Source organism: Uranotaenia lowii, chromosome 1 (genome assembly GCF_029784155.1).
Source record: "Uranotaenia lowii strain MFRU-FL chromosome 1, ASM2978415v1, whole genome shotgun sequence".
In the NCBI taxonomy this organism is placed as follows: domain Eukaryota; kingdom Metazoa; phylum Arthropoda; class Insecta; order Diptera; family Culicidae; genus Uranotaenia; species Uranotaenia lowii.
In genome coordinates this window covers 28,405,176-28,419,409 of record NC_073691.1, presented here as the reverse complement: position 1 = coordinate 28,419,409, position 14,234 = coordinate 28,405,176, and the positions used below count along the sequence as shown (strand labels likewise).

At 37.0% G+C, this 14,234-nt stretch overlaps 1 protein-coding gene across 1 annotated transcript; it reads left to right on the top strand.

Annotated features, from left to right (window-relative positions):
- The first annotated feature begins 173 nt into the window (after positions 1–173).
- LOC129738729 (uncharacterized) lies at positions 174–14,151 on the top strand. The gene is made up of 4 exons (XM_055729976.1): positions 174–411; positions 483–621; positions 13,646–13,919; positions 13,986–14,151. The coding sequence occupies exons 2-4, from the start codon at positions 525–527 to the stop codon at positions 14,149–14,151; spliced, it is 537 nt and encodes a 178-aa protein (XP_055585951.1). The 5' UTR covers positions 174–411; positions 483–524.
- The last annotated feature ends 83 nt before the right edge of the window (positions 14,152–14,234 follow it).

The following is a 14,234-nucleotide window of genomic DNA, read 5'->3' as shown; positions in this document are numbered from 1 at the left end:
TAAAAATGATTACGATGCGTTTTCGTTGAATTTTAACCAGAAAAATGAAAGAAATTGAAAAAAAAATAATTTGGACAATTTATTTTGCCCCTCACTGTAGAATATCAAACTAAAATTCTCAGGAAACTTCAACTCATATTCAACATATTTTTTTACCGCCTACATCTACCTTTGGCCAATGCTACCAATAATGTATTCATTATCAATTTTAAAAAGAGAACAAATTCCATCATCCAATATACACCGGAAATCGTGAATGAAACATTGCTCGCGCGAAGCGCAGACGACTTTAGCCTGCAGGATAGCGAAAACGGCAGTCCTGGTAATCGGTTGATACTTAAACTGAAATACTATGTCTCCGGTATACCAGTTACATTTGGGCTGGAGCTACAGGCAGCCAGTCGCCAAGAGGTTCGCAAGCGATCAAATTTAAACAAATTTGCACATTTTATCAAATTGTTTTTTTTATACATTTATTCTAGCTTTCTGAATCCATACTAATACCAACTTGGAGAACTTTACTTATGCTGCACGAACAAAATTGTGCCCTGAAGGATTTGCTCATAAAAAAGGATATAGAAATTGATCAGTACAAAATGGAGGGTGCTGTTTTGAAAAGAAGTAAGTAATAGGTAATTCTAATTTTTCTATTGTAATGTCATTATTAACTATTGAAAAAAATGAATTTAGAGCACTTAATTCGTATTGTTAAGGGCCTACCAAAATTCACGTAAGATTTGATTTGAATAAAAAAATTCAAATTGAAGTTTTCAACAACCTATAGGTACAGCTCTAAGTAGTGTTCACATCTTGTTGAATCCAGACATTTGCCAAAGTTATAACTAATGGTGTTATGAAAGCTGTGGCAAAGGAATTTCGACCGAAATACAATTAAAAACGACCGATTACAACGTATTAAAAAGAACTTATATTTTCACGTCTAATCGTTTGAAAGTTTGGAGACAAAAGGTAACGTCGGCAGTTCGCCTGTTGAAGACAGGGTTGCCGGTCTGTCAGTTTTTAGGAACAAGGCGATAGATTACACAGGTACAGCAAATGATGTAGAGCAACACTCCTCCTTAATCATCGCCAATTTTCCAGCTTCGATGTCCTTCGGTACCAGTCCCATCGATCCAGCAAACTTCAGGTTCTTGACCGATCCCAAAGGTTTTGTCAGCGCATCAGCAATCATTTCTTCGGTACACAGGTATTCCAAGCGGATGCGACCTTTCTCGCATAAATCCTTCACGAATATCTGCTTCGTCTCAATATGTTTCGAACGCTTGGTAATTCTCTCGGAACGTACGAAAGCGATGCACGACTGATTGTCTTCGTACATCACAGTTGGGCCTTGCTGTTCTGCGTCAAGATCTGCTAGCAATCGTTGTAGCCACAAAACTTCTTGTGCTGCCTCGCTGAGAGCGATATACTCAGACTCCATTGATGAGAGAGAGACTGAACTTTGTTGCTTGCTTCTCCAGGCTATGGCAGTTCCACCCAAGGTGAAAACGTATCCTGACGTAGATTTCCGGGTTCGTTGATCCCCAGACCAATCCGCGTCCGTATATCCTCGTAATTTCATATCTGCGCCGGTAAATTTTAACGTCCAATCAATAGTACCACGTAAGACCAAGCCCACCGGGCGTTCCTATTTCGGTCGGTATTTTAGATGGTTTAATTGGTTGCCTTTTTATCTACTTACTGATTTTCGCACCCATTGTAGCCATCCAGGTTGGTATTTTTGTTTGTTTATTTTCTCATAGCGATGACCGGTTGTGTTGCTACCGGGTTGCTACATAAACGCATCCAGTAACAACCTACTACTCGAATGCTATTTCTCGAATCAAGTTAGCGACTGTTGGTGCGATGATGGATTGATAGATATGTTGCTGAATGTACTCGAATCGAGGTTTAGCAACCGTTGGTGGGCTTAGTCTAAGTATCGAACAACTCGCTTAGCGGCGATCCAATCGGCTTCAGTTGGTTGTGCGACTTTTCTGGCAAGTACGGAGGTCGCAGCTGCTATGTCCGGTCTAGCGTTAACAGACACATAGAGCAACGATCCTACAAGACTGCGATAGTCAATGTTATTCGGCAATTTCGGACTATCAGCATCCTCTCGTGCGTAAGCGTCCACCATTGGGGTACTCGCGGCCTTGGCCTCCCCCAATCCGAACTGCTCGGATACGCGTTGGATGTATCCCTTCAAACATATCCCATAGCGACCATCTACACGGCTTACCTCCAGGCCCAGGAAGTATTTTAGTTCACCTAAACCTGTGGTTTCGAATTGCTTGCCGATCTCTTCATGGATACGATCGATCTCGGCCTCATCTTCACATCCAATAACAACATCATCAACATATAGAATAATGTAAGCTTTCTTACCATTTCGATCAGCTACGCATAGGCAAGGATCAGCTGAACTTGGAGTAAATCTCATCTGCTTCAGAACGTCATTCATGCGCAAGTTCCAGCATCTGGCTGATTGCCGGAGGCCATACACGCTCTTGTTCAGTCTACATACTAATCCTTCCTTACCAGGTTCTGCATACCCGGGAGGTTGCCGCATGAAAACCTCTTCCGACAATTGACCGTTAAGGTAGGCGGTTTTAACGTCAATGTGCTTCAGTACCATTTTACGATGACTGGCTACAGCTAGCAAGGCGCGAAACGTTGTTTGAGTCGCTACTGGAGCGTACGCTTCCTCAAAATCTACTCCTGGTCGCTGATTGTAGCCTTGGGCTACCAATCGTGCCTTGTACTTGACAGGTTTGCCTTCCGCGTTCCGCTTGATCTTGAATATCCAACGACTTCCGATCACTTTCTTGCCTTTTGGAAGTTTAACAAGATCCCACGTCTTCAGCTTACTATGTGACTCAAGCTCTTCGGTCATTGCTTCGAGCCACTCCTTCTTGTGGTCGCTATTCACAGCTTGGCCGTACGTTCCGGGTTCATTCTCCTCCTGAATCCGGACAGCGTTGGTTTCTTCGATAAGCCGGGCAGGCGGTCGACCTTTATTCGCCCGTCCCGAACGTCGCAGGTACTCATCCTCGTTGAAGCCTTCGAAATCCTCTTCTTGCTCGTTAGCAGACTCGAACTCTTCTTCATCTTCAGGAACGACGTCGTCTTTAGAGTCTTCTGGCGGTTCTTCAAACTCAGCAACACCGCTCTCACTTCGACTGATCACTATTTCACTCGTCTGGTTTTGTTCGGATTCACACTTTTGTTTAATTATCTGCCGATTGTCCTCTCGACCACTAAGTTCTTCGAGAAATTTTGCATTACGGCTCACAGTCACAAAATTCGTTTTCGGATCGATAAAGCGATAGGCTTTCTGTCCATATCCGACAAACACCAGAGGTACACTTTTACAGTCGAGTTTTCTTCTTTTCTGTTCCGGCACTTGCACATACGCCAACGAACCGAATATCTTCAGGTGCTTGTAGCTCGGTTTCTTCCCGTACCAGAACTCGAACGGAGTTCTTAGAGTGGTTGGGCAGGGCAGCAGGTTCAACAAGTAGTTGGCGGTGTTTATAGCCTCACCCCAATACTGTTTGACCATTCCTGCTTCTTGTAGTAAACAACGGGTCATCTCGATCAAGGTTCTGTTCTTCCGTTCGGCCTTGCCGTTTTGTTCCGGACTATACGGCGCCGTCTGCTGAAGTAAAATGCCTTCCTTCTTCAGCATTGCCCTGAACGAGTTGCTAGAATACTCGCCCCCACCATCACAACGGATTATCTTCGGCGTTTTCTCAAATTGCGTTTGAGCCATACTAATGAACTCACGAACTTTACCCTCTGCTTCCGATTTGTATTTAAGCAGGTATATGACGCAATAACCACTATAGTCATCTATCATCGTCATCATGTAACGCTTTCCGCTGGGAGTCGTAGCCTCCATTGGTCCACACAAGTCGGTGTGGATCAAATCTAGCACAGCACTGGTTTTCGATTTCGACACTTTTGGGAACGATGCACGCGACAATTTGGCCTCACAACAGGTGGTACAAACAGACTGAATACCACACTCCGAAATGTTCAAGTCGCTTCCCAATTCTTCGCGAACAATTCGCTGGATATCTTCGAGATGGCGGTGCCCCAATCGACGATGCCATACGTGTTGGCAATCTGCCCGATGTTGTTGGCCCACTAACATCGACTTTTCACTTTCCGTTTTCAGATAGTAGAGGTTAGCCACACGAGCACCAGTGGCGATTTCTTTTCCCTCTTTCACTATATCGCACCCATCACTACCGAAAACCACATCGAACCCCTCGTCGGTAATTTTGCTGACCGACAGCAGGCTACTTTTCAGATCCGGTACGAACATAACATTCTTCAGCTTTATGCTCACTGGTTCCCCGTTCCCATTTACACCACTCATTTGCACTTGGCCAACTCCTTCTGAACGCACTTTATTCCCGTCAGCCAAATAAACGGTATCTTTTCGCGAACGATCAACCGATTCTAGTTGCGACACGTCACCCGTCATGTGCGAAGTACAGCCCGAATCCAAATACCATCTTCCGTCCAACTTTCCCGCAGGAACACCAAAACACACTTGCTTATCTTCTTCAGTGTACACTTTGTTGGCTCTGTGTGGTGGTTTGGATCGCTTATTTTCACCAAATCTTCGCTGTTGATCCGTCTTCAACTTTGGACAGTTGCGCTTATAGTGTCCCATAGCGCCACAATAATGACACTTAGGCTGATGTCATGCTGAAACAACTAGCAACGCAACGCAACGTTCCAATAAGATTGCGTTGCATTGCATTGGTATGTCATGCTGGCGCGACCTGTCACTTTGAAATTCCCTACAAATCATCACTTCTCTACATCTGATAATGCTTTGAATCGTCTCCTTTCTTTCCGGAGCCATCAAAAACTCATCAAATCACGACCCGGATTGCAAGAATGCCGAAATTTGAACCGACCAAATTCCTTGTTTTTTTGCCGGAACTAAGAATTCATGAACATTTTCTCGCCGATTAAGATAGTTTTTAGTTTATTATCACAAGTTCGGACAGATCTTCATACTATTGTGCTTAAAACCCGGAATCACTGCTTCAAATCGAGAAAAAACAATGTTCCTATTGGATTTCCTACTAGTCGCGCTACTAAACACATTGGCATCAGATTGGTCGCGCTACTCAAAGCAACCAGTATGACAGGTCTGCGCGATTTCCATGGAGATCAAATGAGAGCTGGTTAGTCGTGTGAACGTTGCGTTGTAGGTCGCGTTGCTAGTTGCTTCAGCATGACATCAGCCTTAGGTCGAATTCACAGTGAGCGCGGTGCGAAGTGCGAAGCGAATTTCCAATTCGCGCGAAAAACCGCTTCTCATTGAAACACGTTGAAAAAAACATCGACCGGCCACAGTGCAAGCGAATTTTCGTGCGAACACCTGCACTGAACAAAATCGGGCTATAAGCTTTATTGGGAATTTTAGTATTTTTGCACTACTAGAAAATCCAATACTTTTTATCAACAGACGAATGATTGAATTGATAGGAATTCCAATGAATTTTAAAGCTAGCGAAATTGATGAAATATATTGTATATTTTAATGAAATGAATTATTTTATCAGCGTGATTAAATATGCTAATTTTATTCAAATATCTTTTGCTTTTATTTTTCATGTTTAATAATTATTTCAAGTTCATGTTGATGTTTAATAAATTTATTCTATCGTAACTATCGAAAAACAAAAACAAAGCGAAAGTTACATTGTAATGAAAATTTTAACACTACTGCTTGCTGGAGGACCGACATATGTATACCGACAATTCATCCGGTGGTTCAACTTTAGTATTTGAATCCAGTTTGGTTGAGGTGTTAGCCGCTGACAATATTCGCATTCCTGTAGCATAATATTATTTTGATGACTCCGTCTAGTAGCTGTTGTTTCGACAAGTTGGTGTAATCTGAAAAACAAACCGCATTCTAATTCCGAAAAAAAATATTCTTAGAAACATGGATTACCTGCTGTGTCGTACAATAAAATTCCCCTCAGGCCCATAAAGATTTATCTAAAGAAGGATACACATTATCATTTATCACGAGTCGACGCGTTTTGAAATTGACCAATTTAAATTTTGCCAATCAGTTAGAAAACAAATTCCTTAACAATCGAACAACCAACAAGCTTTAAAACGGAACTCAAGAACTCTGAATGGATGAACTTAATGCCGCCAAATGTGATTTTTATCAAACTGACGAAATTTAAAGGAATTTTTTGTATGTTTTACTTGGTATAGCAAATTTTTGGAATTCATTGGATTTTCCTATAATTTATACTGAAATTATCTTTAGCCTCTATCAGTTACTGAGTAATAAAATTCATTGGTTGGACCCTTTAAATTTTATTGCCTGATTTGGTTTAGTGTGGCTGGATCGCGCGAATTCATCCTGTTCATCCGGACATACACTGAAAATATTCTCTCGGATATTTTTTATCGTAAAATGATTTATCAAAAAAAATTTTTTCAAAAGTTTATTTATTTAATTATCATTGCCGTTTCTGTTTTGGTAATGAAAAATGCACGGTTTTTTAGCACGGATTTTCGAAACAAACGCGGTTTCAGTCTTTTTCTATTGAAACAAATTATAACTGGCAATAAACGACCGGTGGCATGAAAGCCCCACAATATGTGTATAGGGTGAAGGGGCTGAACGGATAGAAGTTGGAATTTGTTATCCGACGCCATCTTGAAATCCAATATGGCCCCTTTCACTCAACTTTAAAATGCTGGAAGTGACTGAAAAGCACATGAAACTCCCACAATATGGGTATTGGATGAAAGTACTCAATAGAAGTCGAATTTGGCTGTCCGACGCCATTTTGAAATACAAGATGGCGGTTTCCGCTTAATTCAAAATGCAATAAATAACTGAAAATCGTAAGGTCCATCCACAATATAAGAAATCAGTAAAAGGGATAAAAAAGTAGATGAAAAATTACTGACAAAAATTTAACAAAAATTTTGAGAGAACTGCAAAAAAGCACTGAAAAGAATAAACAAAAATATAACAAGTGTTATAAAACTAAAGTAATATTGACAAAAATAATACAAAACTGTGGGAAAATATGAATAACTATTACTAAAATTAAAAAATATGACAAAAAAAATAGTGACAAATGACAAAACTTTGGATAAAACACGCCAAATGTGGTTAAATAATTAAGCCAAAAAATATGACAAATATTACAAAATTAGACAAAAATATGAGAAAAAAATCACAGAAATGGCAAAACTATGACAAATGAGAAAAAAAAAATTTATGATAAAATTATAATCAAAATTTGATAATGAAATGACCTGACAGAACTAATATAAGGACCAATATTTGACAATAAATTTACAAAAATGACAAAATAATAACAACAAATTTACAATAAAATCACAAAAATCTGACAAAAAATAAGGCAAAATGGCTAGAATATGATAAAGTTTTGAAAAAAATATGACAAAAAATTGTCAAAAATAATGACAATAATCTAACAAAATTATGAAAAATGAGATAAAAATATGACAAAATACTTTCAAATATATGTAAGAAAAATGACAAAATGATGACAAATACGACATAAAAATCACAAAATTAAAAAAAAAAAGACAAATCCAAACATATAATAATAATAATAATAATTTATTAATGATGAATATGTAAAAAATATATCGCAAATACGACGAAAAAATGACACAATCTATAAAACTCTATGGGCTTGTGATATGTGTAACTCAGTTGGCATGTTAGTTCCCTCCTAAGCCAATGTCCGTGAGTTCAAATACAAGAGTAATCATCGAATGCATTTGTACTGGAAAAGACTTTCAGTATGAAGAGAAGGTGGTAAAACGAATATAATCGAACGAAAAAAGACAAAACTATAAAAAAAAACTTACAATCAAATGAACAAAAAATCTGACAGAACTATGACAAAAATATGACAAACGAAAACATGACAAAATTATAACAAAAATTAAAATAAAATGACAAAAATCTTACAGTACTATGACAACCTTTGTCAATTGTCATAGTTTTGTTTTATCATAGTTTTGTAATATTTTTTCATACTTTTGTTGCATATATTTTTATCACATTTGTAAGATTTTGGTCATAGTATTGCCAGATTTATGTTATTTTATTTCAAAATTTTGTCATACAGACCCCGCTTGATTTTGGCAACATCCGAGCAAAAACCGTTCGTTTTTGGCAACATCCAAAAAAGACGTTTTTTTGTCTTTTTTTTATTTTTTATTTTCATTTTAAACAAATAAAAATTAATGTAAAACGTAATATTAGCATGAAATTTTTTCATTCGGCTTAATTATGATAGTTTTAAACAGTAAAAACATGATTTTTTCCATGTTTAATGCTCATAACTAATATAATTGAGTCAAATTGAAAAATTGTATGCTAATATAAGGTTTTACATAAATTTTGACTAATTTGAATTAAAAATCAAAAATGAAAAAGTGTCAAAAAAAACCGTTCGATTTTGGCAACATAAAATTTTCGGGCGTGTTGCCAAAAACGAACGGGGTCTGTATTTGTAATTTTTGATTAGTTATTATATTTGTCATATTTTTATTTCATTTTTCATATTTTCCATAATGTTGTCAAATATTTGTCAAAGTTTTTAATTTCGAGTTTTGGCATTATTACTAATTTGTTGTTATTATTCAGTCAACTTTTATTAATTTTTGTCAGTTTTTTTTTTTAAATTTGGTCATGGCTTTGCCATTTCAATGTCAAATTTATCATAGAATTGGTATATTTTTCTAATATTTTTGTAATATTTTTATCACCATTGCCATATTTTTATTAAAGTTTTGTCAGCGTTTCGTAATATTTGTTATTATTATATTGTATTTTTTTTTTCAAAATTTTGTTATATTTATGTCATAGTTTTAGAAGATTTTTTTTGCGATTTTCAGTCATTAAAATTATTTTAAAGTTGAACGGAAGCCGCCGTATTGGATTTTAAGATGGCGTTTCATAGCGTCAGAAAAATTCGACTGTTACTAATTGATTGAGTTTTTCGGAATAAACGCGGATTGGTTTTTTTTTTGCGCGGTGCGTATCCCTCGCTCACAGTTTTGTTAATTTGCAAAGATTTTTTCACATGTGATTAATTTTTGCAACACCGAAGGTTTTTTTCAGTGTTGAACCGCTTTGCAATTCGCGTGCACTGTGGCCGGCCTTCAAAAGCGAACTTGCGAAATTCATCCGGTGAATGAATATTTCGCTTCGCAGTTCGCTTCGCGCTCACTGTGTTCGTACCCTTAGGTCGAATTCACAGTGAGCGCGAAGCGAAGTGCGAAGCGAATTTCCAATTCGCGCGAAAAACCGCTTCTCATTGAAACACGTTGAAAAAGCATCGACCGGCCACAGTGCAAGCGAATTTTCGTGCGAAGACCCGGCTCGATCGCGTGCATTCATTCTGTTCATCCGGACATACACTGAAAATATTCTTTCGAATATTTTTCAGCGCAAATGATTATTTGTTAAAAAATCTTTTTATAAAGTTTATTTATTTAATTTTCATTGCCGTTTCTGTGTTGGTTATGAAAAATGCACGGTTTTTTAACGCGGATTTTTTAACAAACGCGGTTTCAGTCTTTTTTAATTGAAACTAATTCTAACTGGTAATAAACGTTCGGTATAGGTGTATAGGGTGAAGAGATTGAACGGATAGAAGTTGGAATTCGTTGTCCGACGCCATCTTGAAATCCAATATGGCCTCTTCCTCTCAACTTTAAAATGCTGGCAGTGACTGAAATGCACATGAAACTCCCACAATAAGGGTATTGGATGCAAGTGCTCAATAAGTAGAAGTCGAGTTTGGCTGTCCGACGCCATCTTGAAATAAAAGATGGTGGTTTCCGCTAAATTCAAAATGCAGTAAATAACTGAAAATCGCATGAACCATCCACAATATAAGAAATTAGTAAAAGGGATCTAAAAGAATCTTAAGATGAAAAATAATTGACAAAAATTTAACAAAAATTTTAAGAAAACTGCAAAAAACAGGGTTGCTAGCGAACCGGGAAAACCGGGAAAACCGGGAAAAACTTTGGAATTTCATCTCATCACCGGGAAACCGGGAAAAAACCGGGAATTTCGGCACATCAACGGGAAAATTGTCATGTTAGGAATTTTTTCACAGAGTTTCAAAATTATTTTTAAATTGATTTCTAAATTTAAGAGCAGTTTTCGGCAATCTCGATCTTCATTTACATGAGGTTACACTTATTTTCGTTCATTAGTAACAAACATAGTTTAAATAGTTTTCCTAACTCATTGCGGACCAAATTCGAGATATATTTTTTTCTCTCTCAGCAAGTGTGCTACACTAACAAGCATATTTCAAATGTTCTAAATTTAATAACTAAACACTTAAACAAAACTATACACAAAACGTTTGTAACTTAATGATACTTAATGATTGGTCCAGTGGTTTCTGATAGATATATGAGTGTCGAATTTCGGTGTTTCTTGGCGTAGATTTTTTCGCGGTCCCCCAACATTTTTAACGATTTTTAGTTTACGACAACCAGTTTTCGTTTTGGCGTCAAATGGTTCAGTATTCGATGAACACGTTTCATTTAATTATTATTCATGCAGAAACCAAATATTTTAGTAGCGTTAGATTTTTAAGCAGAGTTACATTTTTCTGACGAAAGAAATATATTTTTTTTTCAATGTTGTGGTTTTTGATGCTCTGTTTTTCGTTTAAATTGGCCTGATGAGCGAAGCCTATGTATATCGCAAATAATTTGATTTTTTTATTCTTCCAACGTTAAAATTTTGCTTAAAGTTTCCCGAGCTGGAATATATATTTTAATGTAAAAATCCTCTCGAAATCTGAGCTATATTCAGCCCTGTCTTATTCATAATTTTAAATATTTTTACGAATCTTAAGTTCAAATGACTAGGGCACTTCTGAATTTATTCATTTTTTTGTATGAAGAAAATTATTTTTTTCTATAACCTGTCTTTGGATTTTTATTAAAAAAAAGTATAACTGCAGAAGAAAATAACTAAACATTTCCCTGCAATCTGATAATTTTAAGTTTTGTAAGACAAATTCCCATTCAAGTTGACAAGATGATTTAATATTATATTTCGATGTATTTTCTACATATTTTAATGTATTAATTCTACATTGATTGTTCAAATTGTAGAGCAAAACGATAAGTATTCCAATTTCGTTGGATTCGTCTGAACATTTATAAAAACCTGTCAATTTGATACGAAAAGACAATGTGTTGAAAGACGTTGGAGTATTTGTCATGAATTCATACCGGTTAACAAGTTTTAATAAACATTGTTAGACATTTTAGGGCTTTATGTTGATTTTATATTATATAAAAACAAATATAATAAATACCGAGAAAATCATCATTTTTAACCGGGAAAAAACCGGGGGAAAACCGGGAAAAACTTTGGAATTTCGAAACGAAAAATCGGTAGCAACCCTGAAAAAAGCACTGAAAGAAATAAACAAAAATATGACAAGTGTTATAAAAATAAAGTAATATTGACAAAAATATAACAAAACTGTGGCAAAAATATGAATAACTACTATAATCGAACAAAAAAAAAACTATAAAAAAAACTTACAATCAAATGAACAAAAATCTGACAGAACCATGAAAAAAATACGACAAATTGCAGATTTATGTTATTTTATAGCAAAATATTGTCATATTTGTAAATTTTGATTAGTTATTATATTTGTCATATTTATATTTCATTTGTCATATTTTCCATAATGCTGTCAAATATTTGTCAAAATTTTTATTTCGTGTTTTGTTATTATTGTTATTTTTTGTTATTTAGTTTAGTTAATTTTTATTAATTTTTGTCAGATTTTTTTAATATTTTGATCATGGCTTTACCATTTTAATGTCACATTTATCAAAGTTTTGATATATTTTTCTAATCTTTTTGTAATATTTTTATCACCTTTGCCATATTTTTCTCAAAGTTTTGTCAGCGTTTCGTAATTTATTTTGTCATAATATTGTAAAATTTCTTTTCATAATTTTGTTATATTTTTGTCATAGTTTTGGTAGATTTTTTTTTCATGCAACTTTCTGTCATTTGAAATATTTTAAAGTTGAGATGGCGTTTCATAGCGTCAGACTGCAAAATTCGACTTCTACAAATTGATTCCTTTCACCTAATACCCTCATTATGGGTGTTTTATACGATTTTCAGTCATTTAAAGCATTTTGATGTTAGGCTGAAGCCGCCATCTTGGTTTTGCGGAATTAACGCGGACTGTTTTTTTTTGCGCGCGCGCGTAATCCCCGCTCACAGTTTTGATTCTGCAAATAAATTTGCAAAGATTTTTTCACGTGTGAATAGTTTTTGCAAGACACAGAAGGTTTTTTTCAGTGTTGAACCGCTTCGCAATTCGCGTGCACTGTGGCCGGCCTTCAAAAACGAACTTGCGAAATTCATCCGGTGAATGAATATTTCGCTTCGCAGTTCGCTTCGCGCTCACTGTGTTCGTACCCTTAAACTTGGGCTTCGATTCAATCTGCAGTGCCTTCTGCGAATGCCTCTTATTTTCCCCGACACTTTCACCTCGACGCCTCCACTCATCCAGAAGTCGCCCCTTCACAAAGTCTAACGACAACTCTTCTTCTGGGCGCGATTCCAACGACATTATGAGCGAGTTATACGAGTCTGGGAGACTGGAAAGGATGATCGACACTAGCCAATGTTCACTCAAATTCTCACCGACGGCAGTGAGACGACTGCTCAGTAACGCAATGTGAGCCAAATGATCGGTCAAATTTTCACCATCTGACATCCGAAGTGAGATGAGTTCACGAATCAAAAACACTTTTCCGGTCATCGATTTTCTTTCGTGGTATTGGTGCAATGCATCCCACATGGCCTTCGATGATGTCTTCCCCATTATGTGTGGAAGTTGCGAATCTTCCAACGACAATCCGATAATCGATTGTGCCAGCCCGTCGCGCGAAATCCATTCGGCGGATGGCTCCTTCGGTCTGTCTCCGATTATCACGGCGGTCAATCCTTTTTCTTTCAGCACTAGATCGATTTTAAACTTCCATAGAGGCCAGTTATGATCCCCTAGTTTCTCGATCGAAATACGGTCCGCCATTTTGTTTTCCGATGGCGCAACAAATTTTCACAAGGATGACGCCGAACTTATTTCCCGAAAAAATCGATTTTTCGCGGATTAAAACAACTTTCCGATGCCACCAATAGCTGGGCCCATAACCTAATGGTGTTATGAAAGCTGTGGCAAAGGAATTTCGACCGAAATACAATTAAAAACGACCGATTACAACGTATTAAAAAGAACTTATATTTTCACGTCTAATCGTTTGAAAGTTTGGAGACAAAAGGTAACGTCGGCAGTTCGCCTGTTGAAGACAGGGTTGCCGGTCTGTCAGTTTTTAGGAACAAGGCGATAGATTACACAGGTACAGCAAATGATGTAGAGCAACAATAACTACCGTATACTGCCAGGTGTCGCAATATTTTTAAAACGTTTCAAACCCTTAGCCGAACTGGCGAAAAAGTCAAATCTTGCTGTAATTTTGTAATAAAAAAACATGAACGAATGCCTCAATCATCCAAATTTCTACCAAGGCCTCGTTGCGACGCCAAGGTTCGATGAGAGTAAGTTTTCGGATGGCTTTCCGCTGGTGGTCCCCGAGGAAGAGGGTCTCAACGTTCGACAGCTGCTCCGTGTCAAAGACCGGCGATCGTCGTTAATGAAGGTGCTTCGGATTCGTTCCAAAGATCAACCGGAATCGGTCAATAGTCCGGTAAAGGGAAAAATTCTGTCCCTATCACTAACTCCGGCGAAGAAAAGTCCGGGAGGCAGGGTCAAAGGCTTGGACGCCATTTACGCTAAACAGAGGTATGTCTTAGAATTTGGATTTTTTTCGACAGACTCAACATAAGTACCTAATTTTTCTAATTTTAGAATGCCGAAACCATCTTCGATGTCATCTATGTCACTCAAAAGACTCCAAGCGGAAAGCGATGATGATGAAGATGATAAACCAAATTCTACGTCTGCACATGATGACAGTTCCACCAGTTTAGACAGTTCTGGGAGACCGAAAATACGTAAAATCACTCGACTGTGATATGACTGTGAATTTTTTCAAGATTTTTATTCCTGTAAAAATGTTTCTCTTGTGTCTTTATAATTAAAATTATTAATTGATTT